General features: G+C 38.0%; 2 protein-coding genes and 1 long non-coding RNA gene across 12 annotated transcripts; 2 read left to right on the forward strand and 1 right to left on the reverse strand.

Moving 5' to 3' along the window:
- The first annotated feature begins 1,511 nt into the window (after window positions 1–1,511).
- LOC133723965 (uncharacterized) lies at window positions 1,512–5,202 on the forward strand. 10 transcript variants are annotated; one of them, XR_009853381.1, is made up of 7 exons: window positions 1,512–2,028; window positions 2,163–2,230; window positions 3,095–3,239; window positions 3,471–3,740; window positions 3,994–4,169; window positions 4,300–4,388; window positions 4,967–5,202. It is a non-coding gene; the product is annotated as an uncharacterized LOC133723965 (long non-coding RNA). The 10 variants fall into 10 exon arrangements; XR_009853380.1 differs by having other exon boundaries at window positions 3,105–3,239; XR_009853379.1 differs by having other exon boundaries at window positions 3,148–3,239; window positions 3,463–3,740.
- A 6,093-nt stretch (window positions 5,203–11,295) lies between these two features.
- Window positions 11,296–16,668, forward strand: LOC133721559 (GTP-binding protein BRASSINAZOLE INSENSITIVE PALE GREEN 2, chloroplastic). Its single transcript, XM_062148207.1, has 4 exons — window positions 11,296–11,466; window positions 11,548–12,855; window positions 13,539–13,702; window positions 15,772–16,668. The coding sequence occupies exons 1-4, from the start codon at window positions 11,364–11,366 to the stop codon at window positions 16,120–16,122; spliced, it is 1,926 nt and encodes a 641-aa protein (XP_062004191.1). The 5' UTR covers window positions 11,296–11,363; the 3' UTR covers window positions 16,123–16,668.
- A 219-nt stretch (window positions 16,669–16,887) lies between these two features.
- On the reverse strand, window positions 16,888–17,844 carry LOC133723116 (uncharacterized). The gene has a single exon (XM_062149945.1). The coding sequence runs from the start codon at window positions 17,842–17,844 to the stop codon at window positions 16,888–16,890; it is 957 nt and encodes a 318-aa protein (XP_062005929.1).
- Between the last annotated feature and the right edge of the window lie 6,746 nt (window positions 17,845–24,590).

Here is a 24,590-nt window from a genome sequence, read left to right on the forward strand (position 1 = left end):
ACCATTTCTAAAAAAAAAAGCTATATACGAGTAAAAAAAATAAAAATAAATAAGAGCTTACACTAAGTGTAATACACCTTAGAAGCAATGAGAGATAAATGTATTTGTAGAAGACAAAAAAATTAATTAGTAGTCTAACAATTTACTCTAATCATACTAATTTGTTAACAATGAAGCCCTAACCCCATAATGGGAGAATCATCTGAAGGATGAAAGATAATATGCCAAAACTCGATGGTGATGTGTCACCGCGGTGTTGATCAAAATTAGACTGCAAGTCTGGTAAGGTTTACTGACACGCGTCACTTGACTATAGGGTCGACACACTTTACTGCCATGTGTCGCTAATTGTAAGATCCCAATACAAACTTTTACTTTTTAAGACATGTTAGAGCAACTTCAACAAGTTCTCCATATTTAAATTTACCTCTATTTTAGAGAAGAATTATATTTTTTTTGCTCCAACAAGTTATCTATACCTATCTCCATTTTAGGGATATTGATGAGAGAGAATACAAAATTTCCTAAATTTACAACAATCCCTAAAATTTTAGGGAATAATTTTATATATATACACACACACAGATCATATCCAGAGCGAGGCCTCGCTCTGAAATTAAAGTGCGAGGTTGGAGTTTATGGTCACTTTTCGGTCTCATATCCACATCTCGACCGTTTAGTTTTTAGGTACTAATGTATAGATCATGTTTGCAAAATTTCAGCTAAATTGATGGTCGTTAAGGCATTGATAACTGCCTTAAAGCTAGTACGGTTCAGGTTGGACAGATTCAGTCCGTCGATTGGTTTAAGCGAGTTAGATACCTTAACGATCATCAATTTGGCTGAAAATTTGCAGAGATGATCTATACACTAGTACCTAAAAACTGAACGGTCGAGATGTGGATATGCGACCGAAAAGTGACCAGAAACTCAAAATTCGCACTTTAATTTTAAAGTGGAACTCCGCTCTGGATAAAATCTGTGTATGTATATATATATATATATGTTAGCTCAAAAGAAATAATAAGAAAAAGAAGTAGAAAATATGAATTGCACATATGAGTTATATAACTACTAAATTCTTAAATTTCAATAAATTGACTTCTCACGCATCAGATAAATCCATGAAATTAAGAATGTAGGTATTATAAAATTGTAAAGCAAATAAAGTAGCAAGTTGTGCACTCTTTGCTAATTGGTGCGTGTTAGAATACACACGACTAATTGAGACTTCTGATATTATTTCGGAACGTTTTCTTACGGCTTATTGTATTTTGGGGTTTCGGTACTATGTCCTCCCCAGTGTATTCTATGGTTTCATTAATGGTTAAGGCTTAAGGGCAGCTGTTATGGCCCTGCCTCAAAAAAAAAAAAAAAAAAAAATGTAGGTATTATATACCATGAAAAAGAAAATCAAATACTAGAAGATGATTTAGAGAAAAGATCGATCTTACAATAAGAAAACGCCACAACTCGAAAATATTTAACAACACGAAGTATATCAAATTGTGGTCTTAGAACTCTCATTCTCCAATTTTCTCAAATAGCATATTGTTGTGACTCAATTAAACTCAGCCGCGGCTCCATCCTTTTCCCCCCTCTCGCTGCGCTTGCCACACTCCCTCTCACTCTCAGTTGTACGCGGCTCTAACAAACGTGGATATCCTCTTCTAACCCAAAACAGTAGTACAAGTTTTGATCATGAGCCACTTCTCACTCTGAAATCTGCTCAACTCTTTCCCGACTTACCATGTCCGAAGCAGACCCGGCCGTGGCCCTTTTGTTCAACCCTGAGCAAATCCCATTATCTCTCACCCAAAATTGTAACAACCCAAATGCTCAATTTCATTTCTTCTGCCGAGTATGAGAAAGATCAGAGGTTTCAAGCTCGGAAAACGACTTTGCCGGGTCACCCGATGGTTCTTCCTCTGAAAACCCACGACCCGACACGGATACCACCGGCTTTGCCCGCCTTCATCTCCGCCATGCAAGTACAAGTCGCTTCGGGCGCGAAGCTACTTACTTGAGGTTATCTTTTGTTTCTCATGTTACATTATTTGTATTTTATCTCTATCTGTGTTTACTTTAATTAGTGTGTGAGTTTAGATGGAAATGGTTGATATTGATACATGCATGCACACATTCATTTCTGTTTTCTACAGGGAATTGGTAGGCTATCTTTGGTTGCTGCAACTGTAGTACAGGCTGGCACAAAAAGCTTACCTCTAAGGTACTTCACTATCAAATGCCTTGATTGTTTTGTTGTATTTCTATATCCATCTTAGAATCCATACGAATTCATTAGAAAAAGCTTAAAAACTCCTAAACCCATAACTGTACATGCAAAAAGAAAAACAAGTGGTTGTAAACAGTATTAGATTCAAATCCCCACATCAAAACTACTTGCATAATTGGTTAACTTTATCAAGTGTAGGTCCTTTCAAAATAAAAGAATCTGGTTTGTAGCGGCGTCAAATCTTATCGAACATGATTTTGGATATAATAGGATTTCTATGAAGGTTCAATTTATATGCATAATGACTTTGTCTTTGGAAAGGAAAACTGAGAGCTAATAGCTTTGTACGAGTAGTTTTTTTTTTTTTTTTTTTTTTGCCAGCTTTATGGATCGTTAAGCATTTCTTAACAAGTATAGGGTAGAGAGATTTAGGAAAATTCTAGAGAATTTGTGGTGAAATACATAAAAAAGAAAGAGAGAATGAAAGAACTTATGCCATTTTTTGACATGTGGAGTGAATGATTGTGTACTGGTCTGTATATGCATACAAAGCATTCCAACACTTCATTCAAAGTAGACCAAGATTTTGAACCAGCTCCCTTTTCCCACCATGCCAAATAAAAATCTAAAAAGGTAACTTTCTCATTTACCCTGCATATTCAAAAGTTTCTGCCTAATATTTCAGCCTCAGAACTTTCTACAGTATCCTCTTAGTTTTGACATTAGCATCATATCTTGGAATATCCTTTGTCTTCTGAGATCACTTTGATACTTTTAGATCACATTCTTCCAGTGATAATTGGCTATTACTCCTGTACTGTTTTGATTCTGTTATGCATTTCACCTAACACGTAGTAGTGAAACGTAGACATAAGTGTTTGAATCTTCAAAGCTGAGGAAATGATTCATAGGCAACAGAGGTTCGGAGGTTCTATTGATTCTAAGGGATATGCAGGACTGTCTGATGTTGAAGCTTTATTTGGTTGATTGGTTCTGAATTTCGGTGCGTTCCCCAACTGTAAATCTTAAATCTTTGTGTATCTGGGTGAATTAGGCATTTGGATTTGTGTTAGTTTGATTCTGTGTTTGTGGTAATGAGTGTCAAGTCTTATGAATTATGTTGGGGTTCTAAACTTCTAATTTAAATATCTTATTTTGTGATAATGATTGTAAAGTTATGAATTGGGATTTTGTGGAACTGCTAAGTAATTGGATCCTTTGGTTAGCATTTCAGGAGGAGATACATGAATAGCTACTGAGTTTTGTTGAAGCTGAGCTACTGTTGTAGGACTAAAAAGGAGGGGATCCACCGATGAGTTCTTAGATTTTATCTTCAAAATGTTATGGCAGTTCCTTATATGTGGAATTTATAACGTTTAAAGTGAAGCATATTGTTTGTCTTTTAGGTGTTTGGCAGGGGTGGAGAGGAGATAAATTTTTTGCAATTGGAAGGAATATAAGCGCAGGTACAGGAGAAGAATCAAAGACAAAAAACAAATATATGGTACTCAAAAGTATCTATATTCTACATAATATGGAACTACTTTACTTGCATCTTTAAATGCATTAATATAACATACACTATGAATTATTGTTCATATAGTGATTCATCTTCTTCTTTGTCCACTTCGCTCATAGTCTCTGTATCGTTGTATATGAAAGGGGAATAGATATATGGTAAATTGGTAATTTAGAATGTTTGTCCATTAGTGTTAAAGTTTCATATAGGGACTGACATTGACAAAGTTCTTCTGCAGATACAGATACACACCACCCTCACAAACCATAATCTCCAGAAAGAAATTGTTATCGTTTCTAGAGGTATATGCTATTAATTTTGTTATTTACGACCTGACACGGATACCACCGGCTTTGCCCACCTTCACTCTGCCATGCAAGTACAAGTCGCTTCTCACGGAGCTACTCACTTGGGGTAATCTGTTGTTTCTCAAGTTGCATTATTTGTATTTTATCTCAATCTATGTTTACTTTAATGTGTGGATTTAGATGTAAATGGCTGATATTGATAAATGCATGCACACATTCATTTCTGTTTTCTACAGAGAATTGGTAGGCTATCTTTGGTTGCTGCATCTGCAGCTCAATCAGCTGCAACTATAGTACAGGCTGGCACAAAAAGCTCACCTCTCAGGTACTTCACTATCAAATGCCATGATGTTTTGCTGTATTTTTGTATGCATCTTAAAATGCATACAAATTCATTAGCAAAAAGCTTAAGGCAGGTTATAAAAAATTTCAACTTTAAGAAAGGTATGGAATTAGAAGAACTATCAAACTGATCAATCAAATCAGGAGACCAACTAAGCACAAGCGGTGTTATATGATATTTGTCAAGGCAGATGTGTAATTCATATTCTGGTTATTTTTAATGAGGGATGACAAAAATCCAGTTCCCTTTCCCTTCCTAGGTTTTCTGTTTTTTTTGTGTGTGAATTTATTTGGCTGGATTTTTGTTTTGGTTTAGAATAGAGAGTAGTTTAGAATCTCATTTCCCAGATCTACATGCTCAATTCTTCTTGAGATGATTTTTTTTTCATTGCTTTGCATAAATGTTAGTGTTGGTCCACAAATATGTCAAGTTGTTGGAAGATCCTACAATCATTGAGCTTGCATTAGAGTCTGTAACTTAGACATGAGACATGAATATTGTTCTTTTAATACTTAACTGATCACTTGGGATCATGAATGAATTTATTTCACCTTTGCCAGGGATACATACGAGACGGTGCATTTGAACCACGATGTTGGGCTGCTGCAGGGATATATATGATACCAGCTTCTACCTAGGATTTCCAATTTTGTAATATATAACTATGCAAACCTGGTGAAAACACCAACTTTTGAAATATGTAAATGTATAATGAATAAACTTATCAAGCACAAAAACCCGCGGCATCGCGCGGGAGTGATTAACTAGTGTTATAAAAGACATGGGTTTTCCGGTTGCCTAGAATTGTCAAGTCTTACCAGATTCCTATCTACTTTAAAGAGCTTAGATATCACGTAAGGCTTCTTCTTTAATTGCAGTCTATGTTACAAATAGTAATTTGAGACCATCCAAGCAGAAAGTTGGAACTGATTGCCAATCCCTATGTTCTTTTCTTTTTTGGTATGGCTCTGCAACCGTATACTCAATATAAGGCTTTTCAAAACAAGTCAGTTATCACAAGAAAAAGAAGAAAATGAAATACCAGAACAATCCTGCAACCCTATGTTATAACTCCCCTTTACAACTTGAAGGGTAGGAAATTGAGATTTGATTGATATAACAACAAAAGTCTTTTGAATTTTCATTGAATTAACATAAAATTTACATACAACCCTGCACAAAGCAGTACATTTACAAATTAAACTCTCATGAATCTCTCATTCACTGCAGATTTAGCCCATACTAACACCCACGATCAGTAGTCTACCATGTTAAGTCGTTGCAGTCCAAGAACTGATCACTGGATACAAAGCTGAAGTTGTTGTCTTCGCCTAACTGTTGTTGAAATTCAGTGGATAGGAAACTCATGAAGCTATTGTCTTCATACGAATGATCCTGAAATTGATCATTAGCGCTGACGTATGATTGATCATGAGACTGAGACTCATTCGACTCCAAGTGTGGAAGAGGATCCTGAACATCCAGAGGACTTGGTGCAAGAAGTTCCTCCATAAAAAACAGAGGCTCATTGCTTTGAACGAGATCAGGATGTAACTCAGGATAGAGCTCAGGATGATAATCTTCATCAACAACTTGCAGCAGCTGATGATCTCGACTCTCGGAATTGGTCTCTTCCAGATTTGTAAGATCGACACAGATGGTGGATTGTTGTTCCTCACAAGTCTCAGCCTTTTCTGATCTCACTGCCTCGGTTTTTCTCGGTTGATTATCAACAATCCTCTTCCTCTTCTTACCATTGGTCTGAGCACTACTAGTAGTAGCTGTTGATGTTGATGGTCGTGCTTTTCTTGGGTTCTTCTTCAAGGTGCACAACACCAAGAGATCAGTGGCACACAACTCGTACTCTTGCATCAACCAAGAGTTGTTTTGATCAGGATCACAACCACCCTCGTACCTAAATTCCCTCCTCATCCCATTAATACGACATCCGGTGTCTCTATCCTCGACCACAACCACTTTCAAAAACTGTCCGCTCCACGTTCCCGAGCCTACTTTGCGATCAAACCGCTTGCTATTGGGGGGGGGTTCAATTTCTTGCGTTTGGTGAAGAAAAAGATACGCTCTCCATCATCCGCGCTGGAACCACCGTTCTTGTCCCGAACAACCCAGGGTTCTTCTTGGCCGTAAAACTCCGAATACTCGGAGATCTCATTCGAGTGGAACTGATTGCCAATCCCTATGTTCTTTTCTTTTTTGGTATGGCTCTGCAACCGTATACTCAATATAAGGCTTTTCAAAACAAGTCAGTTATCACAAGAAAAAGAAGAAAATGAAATACCAGAACAATCCTGCAACCCTATGTTATAACTCCCCTTTACAACTTGAAGGGTAAGAAATTGAGATTTGATTGATATAACAACAAAAGTCCTTTGAATTTTCATTGAGTTAACATAAAATTTACATACAACCCTGCACAAAGCAGTACATTTACAAATTAAACTCTCATGAATCTCTCATTCACTGCAGATTTAGCCCATACTAACACCCACGATCAGTAGTCTACCATGTTAAGTCGTTGCAGTCCAAGAACTGATCACTGGATACAAAGCTGAAGTTGTTGTCTTCGCCTAACTGTTGTTGAAATTCAGTGGATAGGAAACTCATGAAGCTATTGTCTTCATACGAATGATCCTGAAATTGATCATTAGCGCTGACGTATGATTGATCATGAGACTGAGACTCATTCGACTCCAAGTGTGGAAGAGGATCCTGAACATCCAGAGGACTTGGTGCAAGAAGTTCCTCCATAAAAAACAGAGGCTCATTGCTTTGAACGAGATCAGGATGTAACTCAGGATAGAGCTCAGGATGATAATCTTCATCAACAACTTGCAGCAGCTGATGATCTCGACTCTCGGAATTGGTCTCTTCCAGATTTGTAAGATCGACACAGATGGTGGATTGTTGTTCCTCACAAGTCTCAGCCTTTTCTGATCTCACTGCCTCGGTTTTTCTCGGTTGATTATCAACAATCCTCTTCCTCTTCTTACCATTGGTCTGAGCACTACTAGTAGTAGCTGTTGATGTTGATGGTCGTGCTTTTCTTGGGTTCTTCTTCAAGGTGCACAACACCAAGAGATCAGTGGCACACAACTCGTACTCTTGCATCAACCAAGAGTTGTTTTGATCAGGATCACAACCACCCTCGTACCTAAATTCCCTCCTCATCCCATTAATACGACATCCGGTGTCTCTATCCTCGACCACAACCACTTTCAAAAACTGTCCGCTCCACGTTCCCGAGCCTACTTTGCGATCAAACCGCTTGCTATTGGGGGGGGGTTCAATTTCTTGCGTTTGGTGAAGAAAAAGATACGCTCTCCATCATCCGCGCTGGAACCACCGTTCTTGTCCCGAACAACCCAGGGTTCTTCTTGGCCGTAAAACTCCGAATACTCGGAGATCTCATTCGAGTGGAACTGATTGCCAATCCCTATGTTCTTTTCTTTTTTGGTATGGCTCTGCAACCGTATACTCAATATAAGGCTTTTCAAAACAAGTCAGTTATCACAAGAAAAAGAAGAAAATGAAATACCAGAACAATCCTGCAACCCTATGTTATAACTCCCCTTTACAACTTGAAGGGTAAGAAATTGAGATTTGATTGATATAACAACAAAAGTCCTTTGAATTTTCATTGAGTTAACATAAAATTTACATACAACCCTGCACAAAGCAGTACATTTACAAATTAAACTCTCATGAATCTCTCATTCACTGCAGATTTAGCCCATACTAACACCCACGATCAGTAGTCTACCATGTTAAGTCGTTGCAGTCCAAGAACTGATCACTGGATACAAAGCTGAAGTTGTTGTCTTCGCCTAACTGTTGTTGAAATTCAGTGGATAGGAAACTCATGAAGCTATTGTCTTCATACGAATGATCCTGAAATTGATCATTAGCGCTGACGTATGATTGATCATGAGACTGAGACTCATTCGACTCCAAGTGTGGAAGAGGATCCTGAACATCCAGAGGACTTGGTGCAAGAAGTTCCTCCATAAAAAACAGAGGCTCGTTGCTTTGAACGAGATCAGGATGTAACTCAGGATAGAGCTCAGGATGATAATCTTCATCAACAACTTGCAGCAGCTGATGATCTCGACTCTCGGAATTGGTCTCTTCCAGATTTGTAAGATCGACACAGATGGTGGATTGTTGTTCCTCACAAGTCTCAGCCTTTTCTGATCTCACTGCCTCGGTTTTTCTCGGTTGATTATCAACAATCCTCTTCCTCTTCTTACCATTGGTCTGAGCACTACTAGTAGTAGCTGTTGATGTTGATGGTCGTGCTTTTCTTGGGTTCTTCTTCAAGGTGCACAACACCAAGAGATCAGTGGCACACAACTCGTACTCTTGCATCAACCAAGAGTTGTTTTGATCAGGATCACAACCACCCTCGTACCTAAATTCCCTCCTCATCCCATTAATACGACATCCGGTGTCTCTATCCTCGACCACAACCTCTTTCAAAAACTGTCCGCTCCACGTTCCCGAGCCTACTTTGCGATCAAACCGCTTGCTATTGGGGGAGGGGGTTCAATTTCTTGCGTTTGGTGAAGAAAAAGATACGCTCTCCATCATCCGCGCTGGAACCACCGTTCTTGTCCCGAACAACCCAGGGTTCTTCTTGGCCGTAAAACTCCGAATACTCGGAGATCTCATTCGAGTGGAACTGATTGCCAATCCCTATGTTCTTTTCTTTTTTGGTATGGCTCTGCAACCGTATACTCAATATAAGGCTTTTCAAAACAAGTCAGTTATCACAAGAAAAAGAAGAAAATGAAATACCAGAACAATCCTGCAACCCTATGTTATAACTCCCCTTTACAACTTGAAGGGTAAGAAATTGAGATTTGATTGATATAACAACAAAAGTCCTTTGAATTTTCATTGAGTTAACATAAAATTTACATACAACCCTGCACAAAGCAGTACATTTACAAATTAAACTCTCATGAATCTCTCATTCACTGCAGATTTAGCCCATACTAACACCCACGATCAGTAGTCTACCATGTTAAGTCGTTGCAGTCCAAGAACTGATCACTGGATACAAAGCTGAAGTTGTTGTCTTCGCCTAACTGTTGTTGAAATTCAGTGGATAGGAAACTCATGAAGCTATTGTCTTCATACGAATGATCCTGAAATTGATCATTAGCGCTGACGTATGATTGATCATGAGACTGAGACTCATTCGACTCCAAGTGTGGAAGAGGATCCTGAACATCCAGAGGACTTGGTGCAAGAAGTTCCTCCATAAAAAACAGAGGCTCGTTGCTTTGAACGAGATCAGGATGTAACTCAGGATAGAGCTCAGGATGATAATCTTCATCAACAACTTGCAGCAGCTGATGATCTCGACTCTCGGAATTGGTCTCTTCCAGATTTGTAAGATCGACACAGATGGTGGATTGTTGTTCCTCACAAGTCTCAGCCTTTTCTGATCTCACTGCCTCGGTTTTTCTCGGTTGATTATCAACAATCCTCTTCCTCTTCTTACCATTGGTCTGAGCACTACTAGTAGTAGCTGTTGATGTTGATGGTCGTGCTTTTCTTGGGTTCTTCTTCAAGGTGCACAACACCAAGAGATCAGTGGCACACAACTCGTACTCTTGCATCAACCAAGAGTTGTTTTGATCAGGATCACAACCACCCTCGTACCTAAATTCCCTCCTCATCCCATTAATACGACATCCGGTGTCTCTATCCTCGACCACAACCTCTTTCAAAAACTGTCCGCTCCACGTTCCCGAGCCTACTTTGCGATCAAACCGCTTGCTATTGGGGGGGGGGGTTCAATTTCTTGCGTTTGGTGAAGAAAAGGAGAGGCTCTCCATCATCCGCGCTGGAACCACCGTTCTTGTCCCGAACAACCCAGGGTTCTTCTTGGCCGTAAAACTCCGAATACTCGGAGATCTCATTCGAGTGGAACTGATTGCCAATCCCTATGTTCTTTTCTTTTTTGGTATGGCTCTGCAACCGTATACTCAATATAAGGCTTTTCAAAACAAGTCAGTTATCACAAGAAAAAGAAGAAAATGAAATACCAGAACAATCCTGCAACCCTATGTTATAACTCCCCTTTACAACTTGAAGGGTAAGAAATTGAGATTTGATTGATATAACAACAAAAGTCCTTTGAATTTTCATTGAGTTAACATAAAATTTACATACAACCCTGCACAAAGCAGTACATTTACAAATTAAACTCTCATGAATCTCTCATTCACTGCAGATTTAGCCCATACTAACACCCACGATCAGTAGTCTACCATGTTAAGTCGTTGCAGTCCAAGAACTGATCACTGGATACAAAGCTGAAGTTGTTGTCTTCGCCTAACTGTTGTTGAAATTCAGTGGATAGGAAACTCATATATATATATGAGAGGCTCTCCATCATCCACGCTGGAACCACCGTTCTTGTCCCAAACAACAAGGGATACACTAGATTGTTGGAAAATGCCAGGAGATTAATTTTTGGCTTTTTAATTGGTTGTACCCTTTCTCTCTTTTTAATCTAGTCTTATATAAAATTGAGAACTCTGAATTGAATTGATTGGAAGAAGAGACTAAAATGAAAATTTGACGAAATTACCCCCTAAAAAATGCATATATATAAAAGTAAAATATTGTCTATTTAACCGAGATTTTGATGGCTGATTTGGCAAAGTAAGTAAAGTATGTGATAGAGTAATAGTTCAGTGATCAAAGTATCGAATGAGTTATAATTGAGTGACTATGTGTGATATTCTCCCTATTTTAAAATTGATTTTTTTTTTCTTGAGAAAAACTTTAAAATTGAAATTGGAAACAAAGTGTGACATAAAAAAAATGCGAAAGGAAGGACGCCATTTAAATAGGCCGCCCCTCTCTCTAGTCTGTAGTGAGTGTAAAGAACAAGTCGATCTTGTGTCTCCTTGGGCGAACAAAATGACAACTTTGTTATCTACTTCAACTCTCTCTTCGACAACAAAGCTGAGCCTGAAGCTTATCAACAATGACAACCCAGCTCCGAAATCCCACCTCGCCACAGGTAAACCCTCTCCACTTTCTTCAATTTTCCAGTTCCAACTGAAATCCACGACTTAAATAACACTCGTGTTTTGGGTTTTAGACAAGTACAAACATACCCAAAAGGTTTCATTCGTAAGTCTTGCTGTAAAGAAGCAACAAAGCATTGAAACAATCCAGAAAGTTGATGGGAAGATCACTAGGAGGAGAAAAGGTGGTGGAAGTGGAACCCCATTTTTGAGTGAGGGAAGAGATGAGGATGAGAGCTATGGTCCAGTTTGCCCTGGCTGTGGAATCTTTATGCAAGATAACAACCCAGACCTTCCTGGGTATTATAAGCAAAGGAAGTTAACTGTATCAGAGTTGCCAGATGTTGAAGAGTTTGATGAGGAAGAGGAGGACATTGAGGGTAGCTATGAAGAAAGTGATGGGGAAGAAAGTGAATTGGAAATGGGGGATGATGAGTTTGACTGGGATTCAGATGACTTGGAATCTAAGTTGTTGGGGGAGGAAGAAGAGAATGATTTGGATTTGGATGGTTTTGCCCCTGCAGGGGTTGGGTATGGTAACATTAAGGAGGAGACTATAGAGAAAATGAAGAGGAAGAAGATTCCAAAAGCCGAAAAGAAGAGAATGGCTAGAGAGGCTCAGAAAGAGAAAGATGAGGTCACTGTGTGCGCCAGATGCCATTCATTGAGAAATTATGGGCAGGTGAAAAACCAAGCAGCCGAAAACTTGATGCCCGATTTTGATTTCGATAGGTTGATTGCAACCCGGTTGATTAAACCTGCTACTAATGCCAATCCTGTTGTGGTTATGGTTGTTGATTGTGTTGATTTTGATGGCTCATTCCCCAAACGGGCAGCAAAGTCATTGTTTCAGGCATTGAGAGGAACCGAGAATGATCCCAAGTTTCGGAAAAAAATGCCAAAGCTTGTTCTTGTGGCCACAAAGGTTGATCTCCTCCCATCACAAGTTTCACCTTCTAGATTAGATAGATGGGTACGCCATCGTGCTAAGGCTGGAGGGGGACCTAAACTGAGTGGAGTGTATTTGGTTAGTGCTCATAAGGATGTGGGTGTCAGAAATTTGTTGTCCTTTCTCAAAGAATTGGCAGGTCCTCGAGGGAATGTGTGGGTTGTTGGAGCTCAAAATGCAGGCAAGTCTACTCTAATAAATGCGCTGGCAAAGAAAGAAGGGGCAAAGGTTACAAAGCTAACTGAAGCTCCAGTTCCTGGCACAACATTAGGGATCCTGAGAGTTGGAGGGATTTTGTCAGCCAAGGCAAAGTTGTTTGACACTCCAGGACTTTTACATCCATATTTGGTCTCCATGAGATTGAATAGGGATGAACAGAAAATGGTTGAAATACGGAAGGAGCTTCGCCCTCGGACTTATAGGATAAAGGCAAGTAATTTATACCATTTTGTCGTAATTCTGGACCAATTTTACTGTAAAAGTGTATGTACATATCGTGTGCTTATTTGTGTCATACATATGTCTTGACCAAAGCTAGTATAGGAGTAATTGTTAAGACTCGATAAGTCTTAACAATGAATTGCCACATCTTGTTGAAAGTCTAATTATCATTAGCATATGAATGTTAAACAACCTATTGAGTTCTGGTCGCCACTTTCCTGCAATATTTGAAGAGCTTGAACTCTTACTCGTAACCATCATTCTTCTGGTTTTTGTATTTAAAGTTGCTGATTAGGAATGACTTTTTATTATCTTTAAATGTAATATCTGTTTGTTTGTCTCTGTGTGTGTATGTTTTATTTTATTCTTAATTTTGGATAAGTTGGTTTCTGTTGTTTGCTTGTGCAAAGTATTCTGCCTTCTAATTCCAGTTGATGTGGGAAGAACATGATGTCATATAATAAATGATTTGTTTCTCGAAGTTATCTGTTCATCAATCTTTCAGTATCTAGTTTAACTTCTTAAGCAGTGGAAAAAACAAGTCCCAATAGTCTTTCCATGTATATGCAATATGTTGATGCAGGAGCATTGACTTTTAAATTCTGATGGTGAAGGTGTGATTAAACCCAAGTTCTGTTTGATCTAATAATTCATATGTTTGATATCTGTAGGCAGGGCAGACCATTCATATTGGTGGTTTAGTGAGAGTAGACCTTATTCAAGCCTCTATTGAAACAATTTATTTCACAATATGGGCCTCACCAAATATTTCTTTACATATGGGGAAGACAGAAAATGCTGAAGAGACTTGGAGGAAACATGTTGGCGTTAGGTTGCAGGTATTTCTCTATCCAGTTTGAATGCATCGTTACCAATCTTACTCTTTCATAGCACACCTACTCAGTGCAATTTAACTTTGGATCTTAAACACATAAGGATATCCTCTGACATCTGGAGGTAAATTAAATGACCTCCAAGCGAAATTCTGTCTAGGAAAAATTGTTAATATTGCATATTTTATGTTTAAGTATGACCAAAATTGAGTGGGATGCATCAAGTAAACTAGGTAAGCAGTGGTTAAAAAGTAATTATTACTGCAAAAAAAAAAAAAGGCCCTGCAAAGGTTTGGATGGTATCTTTGGATATAAAAATTCGCAGCACTGATTATGTAGCCCTCATATGTGTGGTAGTAGAATTATCAAGGAGAAACCTCTTCTATTTCCTAGTATGTATTGGTGAAAAGTAATCTGGTTCTGTTAGAATTTTACTTGGTCTTTGCAATTTAAGAGGAAGCAGTCTTCTCAAACGTGCTGAATTTAACACCAAAGAGAATACAATATGGGTGATACAGAAAAGGAAGAATATATGAAGAAATAAATCAAAAGGAGAATTAAACTAAATGTTACAGTCTGACTGAATCATCATGTAGTTACCCCTATTTATAGAAGCCACAAGAATCAATTATTAGTTGTTATTAAATCTAAAAATAAACAGCAGCAGAAAAGACGTCAAAGTGTCAAACAATGATAATCAATAAGTAACATAAATCTGAAAATGGATGAACGTTAATCTCCTAAACGTAGATTATTGTTCAGCAACAAAAACAGTTCTTTATCTGTTTTTAGGAGTTTTGTACCTAAATTCTTTCATGAGGAATTGGCAAGTGATCCCAGATTAGGTTGCTTGGTGGTTGTGTTGTGCCAAACTGAGCTAAATGCACATTATATGTTCGCTTTTTATCAACTGTACAGTTTTAGAGGAGTGCCATCTTATCTGTTGAAATCATTAGACCATGAGTGTGTTAGTTGTTTTCTCGCCGTTCCAACAGGTAATTAGGCTGTATCTGTGGTTCTTATAATATTGGTTTCTTGTCTCATCAAGGCAGAAGACCTCTTAATTCTTCACTTTAGTTGATAAATGAATTTGGCTCTTTAGTTTCTATGTTTGGTATCTATATATTTAGGATGTTAGGGTTGCTAGTTCCATTCATTTTGTTTTCTGAAAAGTGAGGACTGCGAAATATTTTCCTCATAATACACTTAGGTTGAAAAGTGTATATGCCGTTATATGCATGCAATCTATATATATGTATGCCAAAGAAATGTCTGTTGTTCAGTTGCATCCATTTTGCTTTTAGAGGTGTGTTCTTTATTTTATTTTTGGCGTCGTTTAATCCAATTATTTATTTAGTAATCATTTTTCTTAGACTTTTAAAAGGAAATATGACCAAAAACAAAAGAAAAATAGCTCTTCCAATCATTAAATGCATTTCAATAATTTCAACAACATTAGAGGAGAAACGGGTTGATGTGTCTGCCAATACCGAGTTCACTGCCACGAGCACTGTGTCCAGGACTATAAGTATTGGCGTAGTGCTTAATGATTGAACATAATGTGGAAAGGATGGTTTGAGTTGTCAGTCTGACTGTTGTAGATTACCATTACAACACAGCATAATTTGGAGAAGGGAAACCTTATGATGCGTCTTTGCGGTCAGTTTTTATTGGAATGGATTTTCTTGGAAAATAGTATTGTTTCTATGATCTACCATGGCAAATGCATCTTCAAAGGTTATGTGAGTGCACGAGTATTAACACCTACTTGCTTTGCACTCGAAGACACTTTGGTAATATCTGATTAGCTTTATAAGATTTATGTCTGCAAAGAAAGTTTTCAGTTTTCTAGTATCATGGGAATGTCAATTGGGAGGTACTGAGGTAGCATCTTTTGAAACCCACCCATTAGGCAGATGATTATTAACTGAAGTACAGTTTTACTACTATGCTTTTTTACTTCAAATGTACATTATTTGTAATCTTTTGCCCTTGGAATGATATAAGGAATAGGATGAAATCCTTTGTTTTCATGCTTTTACAAACTTTAAGTACTGTACTTGTGCCTTTTTCAGCCACCTATTGGCATCGATCGCGCTGCTGACATAGGCAAATGGGAAGAGAGGGAAGTCAAAGTGTCTGGAGCCAGTTGGGATGTAAATAGCATCGACATTGCTATAGCTGGTTTAGGCTGGTTTTCTTTAGGTCTCAAAGGGGAAGCAACTTTGGCATTATGGACATATGATGGTATTGAAATTACTCTGAGAGAACCATTGGTTCTTGATAGGGCACCATCGCTTGAGAGACCTGGGTTCTGGCTTCCAAAAGCAATATCTGAGGCCCTTGGTGCTCAGAGTAAACTTGAAGCTCAAAGGAAAAAGCTAGAAATGGAAAATGCAGATTCCCTTTCTGAGGCAGTTTATTGAAAAGAAGATGAACACAATTGGTTTGCTTCTTTTTAACTGGCACAAGATAGATCTTGTAGTTCTGAGAAGTCAGCTGTTGTGTTGCAAAAGGATTGGATGTGACTTCTCTGTTAGAAATACAGAATTTTGATGTTGGTGGGTTTACTTTCTGTCATGATTACAATGCTTTCCCTGTTGAGAGGAGGATTTTGATGATGGCTCCTTCCGAGATGATTGGCGATTGAAAGTAGTGCAAAGTTGTGCAGGGTAGTTGTATTACTCTTAGATATAATGTGAACTCACTTCTGTATTGAATTACATATATGCAATGCGTACATTGAACTCATTCGTAGGCTGAGATCTGAAATGATCGTGGCTACTATCTACCTAAAGAAGTTCAGATAGCAAGTGATCGCGGCTACCATATGTGATGGCTTAAAGTCGTCTTGTGAGCCAAAAGATCTGACCTGTTAGATCCTTGTAAGAACGGCATCTCTAAACAAACTAAATGTGTAAGGTTTTCCATTTGATTGCAACGGCAATGTGAAAGATCACTTTTGCATGTTACTGCGTTTCTCTAGACAAATTTGTGTCGAATTAGTTTCAAAATTATATTTTAACTTTAGGAGGACTATCTCCAAGGAAGGATGCTGGTTCAATATGTGGAAGAACAAAGATTGGGAGGAGAACAAGTGAAGTTAATCAGGAACTACATATTGAGCCGCTTTTAAATTTTAATGAATAATTATCTGAACACATGCAAGATACATATACAAAATAATCTAACTAATAAGCTAGGTGTTCAATATGGGGTGATTGCGTTAATAACAACATTGGGGACGGGCTTATCAAATTGCAGCTGCTCTCAATCGAGAGCCTGGAATAGTCGAATATGGCTCTATCATCAATATTGTCATGATCATCATGGTACTCTAATTGCAACTGGTAGTTATTAGGAGGGTTCTCATTCATGGGGATCTTGAGAGCATTAAACTTCGCTGTAATATCATCATATTCCGGCAACTTAGGGTGCAAATACTTAGGCTTCTTGAGAGCACTGAACTTAGTAAATATATCATCCCAATCAGGCAATTTGGGGTGGACATGCATAGGAGATTGTAAGCTGATAAGTTGTAATTCATTGTTCCGATTCTCGTCGTCCTTTTTCTCTGCTGATGATCTTTCTGGTGCCTCATCAGGAGAAGAAGTAGTAAAAGAGGGTTTAACCAGTTCATGTTTTACTATATCATTAGGCACCACTGTTTCTGGGGAGAGAGCGAGAATATTCTTCTGGAAGTTAGGGTTTACAAGATTCCCAGGCAACAACTTCACAGCAGTTTCAACAAAACTCTCCCCGTAACGCTCTCCGAGTAAGTCCCTGATCTCCTCAAGCTCAGGAATCACCCCACGTCCTAAGCTTGAAGAAGCAAAGACAAGACTTGAAACTGCTACAGCTAGGTCTCTTTGACGACATTGCCTGTGCGTTCGTATATAAAAGAAGTGCATGAGGATGAGCTTGCAGAAATGGTCGAGCAAAGTGTACACCGAAGATTCGTCTCTGATATGCTGTTCTTGTTCGACCCTGAGGTTCAGTGCCTTGTAGTCTAGCTCCTCAACATCTTTCCCTAACTCTGTAGAAATAGTAGACCTTTCCTCTTTCAAGCACTCAAGCCGGGACCGGACTTGTTTGAGTAGTTTCTTGCACCTTGAAGCTTTTCCCCACCCCCACCCCCACCCCCACATCAGCGTATCTCTCCACAGTCTCAAATCTCAGCAAACACCCGAATTCCGTTCGGGGTTTGGGAGAGAAGATGGAGAACAATAAAGGAAATTAGATTTGATATCAATATCGATTTTTCAGGTCTGAGAAACAAGATGGAGTGTGTTTTATACAAGTACGTTAGAGTGGTCTAGCTAGCTAGCTGTTGTCCAGCTGGAAGTTATACCTAGCTGGGATTGGAATTTTATTTCCGGTTCCTGGTTGCAAATCCAAGAGACGATCAGCGTTCTCCTTATGGAACAAGGACTTTAATTATGACCTGGCAAGGAGATGTAATTCGATTCCTTTTCTCTCACGGTATTTTTAAAACAACTACTTTATAGTTTTAGACGCAAAATAATCGGTTAGTAAACATGTAGGAGCAAATGGAATGTTGCTGTTTATTGCTTCTCTTTTTGAACCCGACATTCAGTATCAGATTTTGAGCATTAGTTTAAGCGTAATTTCACATGGATAGACTTGTTTGGACTTTGGAGTCCACAAAGTCATTCAGTTATCCTAGCGGTGGTAATGGTTACCTGAATTCCGTATTTTAAGCGATGAATCCAGTTGCAGCTTCGGAATCAATCTCATCAATAATGCCTATAATGGCTGCCTGATAATATACTGGTGGTCACAATCTCCTTGATGCTTTATTACTTTAGAGTTCATACCACAACATTAAGCGGCCATGTATATATATTTTGGACGAATTATATAAAAAAAGCATATATATACAGGCCGGATCAGAAGCGGACGTCCGCACATCCCTCCTTAGGCCTTGATCAGGCGGCGGTTTCAAGCACTGCAGTTGTCGGACGAACACTCTGAATAGCCCGAACAACTTCACCATCAAGGCGAAGGCTCAGCTGATCGGAATCGAAGGTGTGCGCTGCGAGCTCACCTGAAACCATGGAAGCCGATCAAGGTTGACTTCGAACTCTTCATCGACAACTCCAGCGGCAAGCAGAAGCTCGACATCGAGGCCTAGTTCGGCACTGGCAACCACAACGCTGCCATCGCTGCCTGAGGAGGGACGTCCGCACTTTTGCATCTGTGTGGACGTCCTCTTCTGAACGGCTCTGTGTGTGTGTCTATATATATATATATATTCATATGCATGTGTATTTTTCACATTATATTTTCATAATTTACAGGAACTCAACAAACTTCTCTATACAAATTTGGGATCTAGGACGACTTCCGTTTTGGTACCTAAATTTCTATTTTTATTGGGATCAAATACCCGCGAGGAATTGCAGGGATCATTGGTCTGAGGTTGTCATCGAGTCTATTGATGGATTATGCGGAAAAAATTTATTGTCAGTCTTTTATTAGTTTACTCCCCTTTTTTTTTTGATTTGTCAATCACACAGTGTCCTCAAAGACTTCCTAGGCCCAGAGACTAATCCGTGCTCGGGGGATCTTGTCAGAACGCTTCCTCCCCCCTGGCCATCAAGAATATATTGGGATTTAACTCCAATAAGCGTCGGCAGGATTCGAACCCGGGTGTGGGGGTTCCACACTTGGAGGCTCTTACCAACTCGATCACCTGTGGTGGTTTAGTTTACTCCCCCTTGAGCTTCACTCAATAGATGGAGTGGTATTGCGTTTAGCGGTGTCTCTTTTTGATGGCCCCACAACGGCGGGTCACTATGTAATATTGCTTTTTCTTATTGAATAAAATGGCTGACCTAATTCTACTCCAAAAAAAAAAAAAACTTTGAATTCATATACATGTGTTATGTAAATCTATTGATCAAATTACATGAAATTTTTTCTATTCTGGATTGAAGAAGAAATTTTTTTTGTTTAAATCTAATTATGAGTGTAATGAAAAGAAAAAAAAAATAAGTAAAATAATTTGTTTTTTTAGAAGAAAACCAAAATAATTTTGAGCCATTAGATTTTGGAAGGATAAGATAGTCTTTTCTTCAAAAAAAATTTGGTAAATAGGTGATATGTGTAGGTGACATGGCATGACACCTAAGATTTCAGGCCAACAATCATCTCCTTCTTGACACAATGATGGACAAGGTCTAAAGTTCAAGTTTTTTTATGTAAAAAAAATTATTTTAAGATTAAGGTTAGGCACCAAATCTTTTAGAAGTGGATGGTATCATCTATGGCTAGAAAGTGATTCAATGGGTGTTCTTCAATGTATTTATTCTCCGGTTTTTGAACCTCCTTGGTCTTTGTGGACTCGTTGGCTTAATTGCTTGACCCAAATGCGTGGTATGGAGATTAGATGTTCTCATATTTATCATGAGGGTAACATGGTTGCAGATTCTATGGCAAATTTGCGTTTGAATTATTCCTCATTGCAGTGGTTTGCTTCCCCACCTCCTGTGATCTGGCTACCTTTGCATTATGATTCATTGGGTTATCCCTATCAACGCGGTTAACGGGATTGTACCTCAAATCTTAGGTCTTTGTCTTCTTCCTTTTCAGGAGAGGTTTTGGTCTAGTCCCCCTCTCCCTTTATTGTATTTTCTTTTTCTTTTCTTTTTTAATAATATTAAGTGGAGGGACGGGCGGTGGGTTCCCGGGTGTAGTGGTCCTCTCCTCTTATGAGGAGGATTGGCGCCTTGCGCAATGACCACTAACGAGGGGCTGATATCGCCTAATCCTATTTAAAAAAAAAAAGGTTAGGCACCAAATGATTTTGGCACTGGATCTCATCAGAACTCCGAATTTAAGCTTGTCTGAGTGAGAGCAGTACTAGGATGGGTGACCTCCTGGGAAGTTCTCGTGTTGCACCCATAAAAAAATAAAAAATAAAAAAAAAACACTATTTTTCAATGAAGAATGTTTAAGGTGAAGCTAGCTGCTAGCACTAAAACTTGAAGTCCCAAAACTTATCGGTTAAATATTTATACGCGGGCCCCACTATTTTTCCAGAAATATAAATGATCGACCGTAATGAAATGCAGTCCATGTGAACAACTTCTTCCTTCACACGGATTTCTATATCAAATACGTAAACTCTATCTCACACCAATTTCTGTGTGGAATACAACTCATATTGATTTCTGTGTCAAAACCTAAAACCTTATTGACATAGAATTCTGTGTGAGATTGTTGGGGACATCATTGAGTAGAAAAATATGTGCAAATATGATATCTCCTACTCCCAAGTATAGGAGGTCAAGTTTTAGTAAAGGGAAAGTGAGAGTGAGAGTATCGTACCCAAGGGATTGAGTAACTCTACCCTAGCTAGATTACCACGAAAATAAAACCTAAAAAACACATGTAAGTCTACATTTTTACAAGTTCACACCCATAGCCCTTTGGAAGCTAAAGTCAAGAGGATGGTATTAACAATTGTGGTAGTGAACAGCTTGGTTGATTTTAATTTTTATACAAACAAATTAAAGTACACAAAAATAAAGTAAGCAAATAAAAATAGAGATTTTGATATAAGAGAGAAATAGAGGCTTAGGCATCACACCTAGCCTTACTCATGCACACAATATAACCCAAGTTTAATGTAACAATATGTTTTGATAAATTTCCCCTTAGTGCTTTGATGAAGCTGCCAAGAAACCAAATAGTCATGCAATTTAACAATCTCTTCCAAAGCAAAGCTAAATTACACAATCTTTATACCATTGAAATCTTCCGGATCCTACATGGCCTATGGTGTCGTGAGCCTAAATTCTTCTGGAATCTAAACTCACAACATCGTGCTTTAATTTCAAGGTTAGAAATTCAAGCAACTTAGTTCTTTCCGTATGAATAAGCTAAGCCACCACCTATATATTTAGCTACACATGCTCACGGAATCAAGAGTTTATCAAGTTCATGTTTTCGATTCATTAATTTCCTAAAGCATGCTTCTAGGTGATAAATCTATAAACACACTTAGGATACATGAAAGTATAGTAGCCAAAAGATTCAAAACATGCATAAACATCAAAGAACGTAGGAATTTACATTGTTTTGTGCACAAATTCGGCTAGGGCTAAGCCATAGCCTCAAATTCAACTACTCACAACTACAAGCCATAAACATCATAAATAACAAACAAAAGAGAGCAAAGAGTGGAGAACAAGTGATATACCCACAGGTTTGGCTCTTTTTGCAGCCAAACCAAAAACACAAGATGTCTCCCTTGCCTCCTAGATGCTATATGAGAAGAGAAATGCTTCAAAGTATAGGGATTTCAGTTTCTAGAACCCAAATCACTATACAAATCCACAAAATCTCAAGAACAAAGTAAGAACAAGGCTTGAATGTGTGTGAAATAAGAGAAATGATTGATCAAAGTGTGTAGAAGCTTCGGTTTTGGTGAAACCCAAGTGGCTACACACCTCTCTCTTACACAAACTCAAAGAAACTATGTACAATGTATGAAAAACTAACCTAAAACTAGAGAAAAGAGAGATTTCAATGCTCCAAAATGGGGGAGTAAAGGGGATGCCCGGTTTTGAAAGAGAGAAGAGGTTATTTAAAGGCCAAGGCAATTCAAATCAAGGGTGGACATCAAAAGGAATCACTGGTGAGATCTAATTGACAAATGTGTAAGCACAAAATGTGGATCTAGTCTTTGACTCCACATATAAATGACTTAGAAAACCCATAGATATTTTGATGGAGGAGTTAAAGTAATGGTAGAAGGGTCATTGTGTAAGAAAATAAGGCAATAAATGGGAGACAAAGGTGTAAGATGTAAGAATGAGACCACTTGTCATCTTTCAAATTTTGAATTTCAAAATAACCTAGACCTAAAGTCTCTAACCCTAGTCAGCTCTTCCTTGTCCTCCACACATGTTCTTGGAGGGCCAACTTTGTCAGAAATGGTCGGAATCCGGTGTTGACCTCCGTTGACCCATTTTTTGTTTGTTTGAGCACTTTCTTCTCCTTTCTTCCTTCAATTGAAGCTCCACCAAGACTTTGGATTTAGCCTTTGACTTCTGCATAAAAAATATTTCTCCATGAGTGTAGATTATTAGAGTAAAATTTCAGAGCTTAGTTCACTGTTGGCCGTAAATTCTGCCGGAATCCGTACAGGTCCAGTTTTGCAGTTTTCGTCTTCTAGTGAAGAAACTTGCACCGATCTTTTGAAGTTCTTCCACTCAGAAATAGCTCTTTCACTCGTCATAATAAATGATCCTCAGAATGTCTATAATGTTTATGTAAAATTTCAGCTCATTTGGAGTTCTTTTGGTTTGGCTGCTGCTCCTCCTTCCTTGCCTAGCTCGGTTTCTCCTAGTCGGAGTAGGAAAAGGTCCTAAGATTGACTTTTTAGTGCATTTCCAAGCTTCTCCATCATTTCCTAGAATGATAAGGAAAACATAATAAATATATATAAATATACACAAAGGTTAAGCAAAAGTGCAAGATTAGGAGAATAATTACTAGGTAATTATGGTCCTAACAGATGATCCCTGTACCCTAACTATCACTGATTTTTGTGTGTAACGGTGACAACTTTAAAAAAAAAATTTATTTCTGCTAGCTAATTAATTTGAAACCTGAATATAATAATACTTTTATTTCTCTACAATAAATATATGAGATATATTTCAAATAATTACAATAAAGTGAACAAATCCACAACTCAATCAAAAATATTAAACTTTACATTCCTAGCAAAATACATTTCATACCAAAGTAAATTCTTGGATTACAAAAACAATGCAGCTTCATGTCTCTCCTTTTCAGCCTCAATCCTTTCATCCCTATACCAAATTAGATATGTTATAACATATTAAATATGTGTTTTGTGAATTTATGCTATAACAAATTATCTAATTCCTGCAACTCTTTTGTTGTAATATAGGATATTAATCAAAGTCCTAAAAAAAAAGACAACTCTTGATCAAGTCTTAGTGGCCTCTCAGATGAAGAAGAAGAAATTATATCCTAGGAGATCGACAATATGCAGTAATGCAAGTAGGTGAATGCCAAACTGCCAACCGGCCCTTAAATTTGATTAGCAATCACACCATTAATTCAATCCAAAGTCATGGGGACATTTCATTCATCACAAAATTACAGAAGAAAGAATACGTCCATATTGTAGATTACTAAAGGGAGGGGCTGGAGCCATAGCTAACTCAGATGAAAGCAACATGTTTTTTCTTTTCTTTTCTTTTGAGTGACAACTGAAATGACAACACCACACCTCACAACCTAGTAAGTTTGAACCCAAGAAGAGCCTAGAATAAACAAAATCTCTAATAAAACCTGGAGTAGTCATGACCATAAGAACGATTAAGAAGATAAGATTTATTTGGTTCTTTAATCCATGATGTAAATGGAATAGTATTAGGAGAAAGTTTGACTTTTTGCGATGAAATCCCAAATCAACATCATCAAATCTGTCTCTCACTAATCAACAACATGTTCCAAGTTCCAACCTTTAAAGAGAACATACAGAAAGCAAAGCATAATTTTAACTTTTGTTAGATCAAGAACACAACAGAATGGAAACCACTCTCTAAATGAAAACGGGAACAAATAGAGAAAGCAAACACTGCAAGCTCACAAGAGATTTTCGAGTTCTAAACCAATTCTAGCAGGGAGGGGTTCCATTTGGGATTAAAATGGTAACTAAAAGAAATTGAAACACATACAAATCAGATCATCTATTATAAAATTTCAGTTTGTATATGATCATTTTAGTTTATATACAAAACACAAATCTCAAATTAAGGATCTAAACAATAAATATTATAGAATTTCATTATCATTATAAAAATGAATAAACCATCAAACCTACTTG

Source organism: Rosa rugosa, chromosome 7 (genome assembly GCF_958449725.1).
Source record: "Rosa rugosa chromosome 7, drRosRugo1.1, whole genome shotgun sequence".
In the NCBI taxonomy this organism is placed as follows: Eukaryota; Viridiplantae; Streptophyta; class Magnoliopsida; order Rosales; family Rosaceae; genus Rosa; species Rosa rugosa.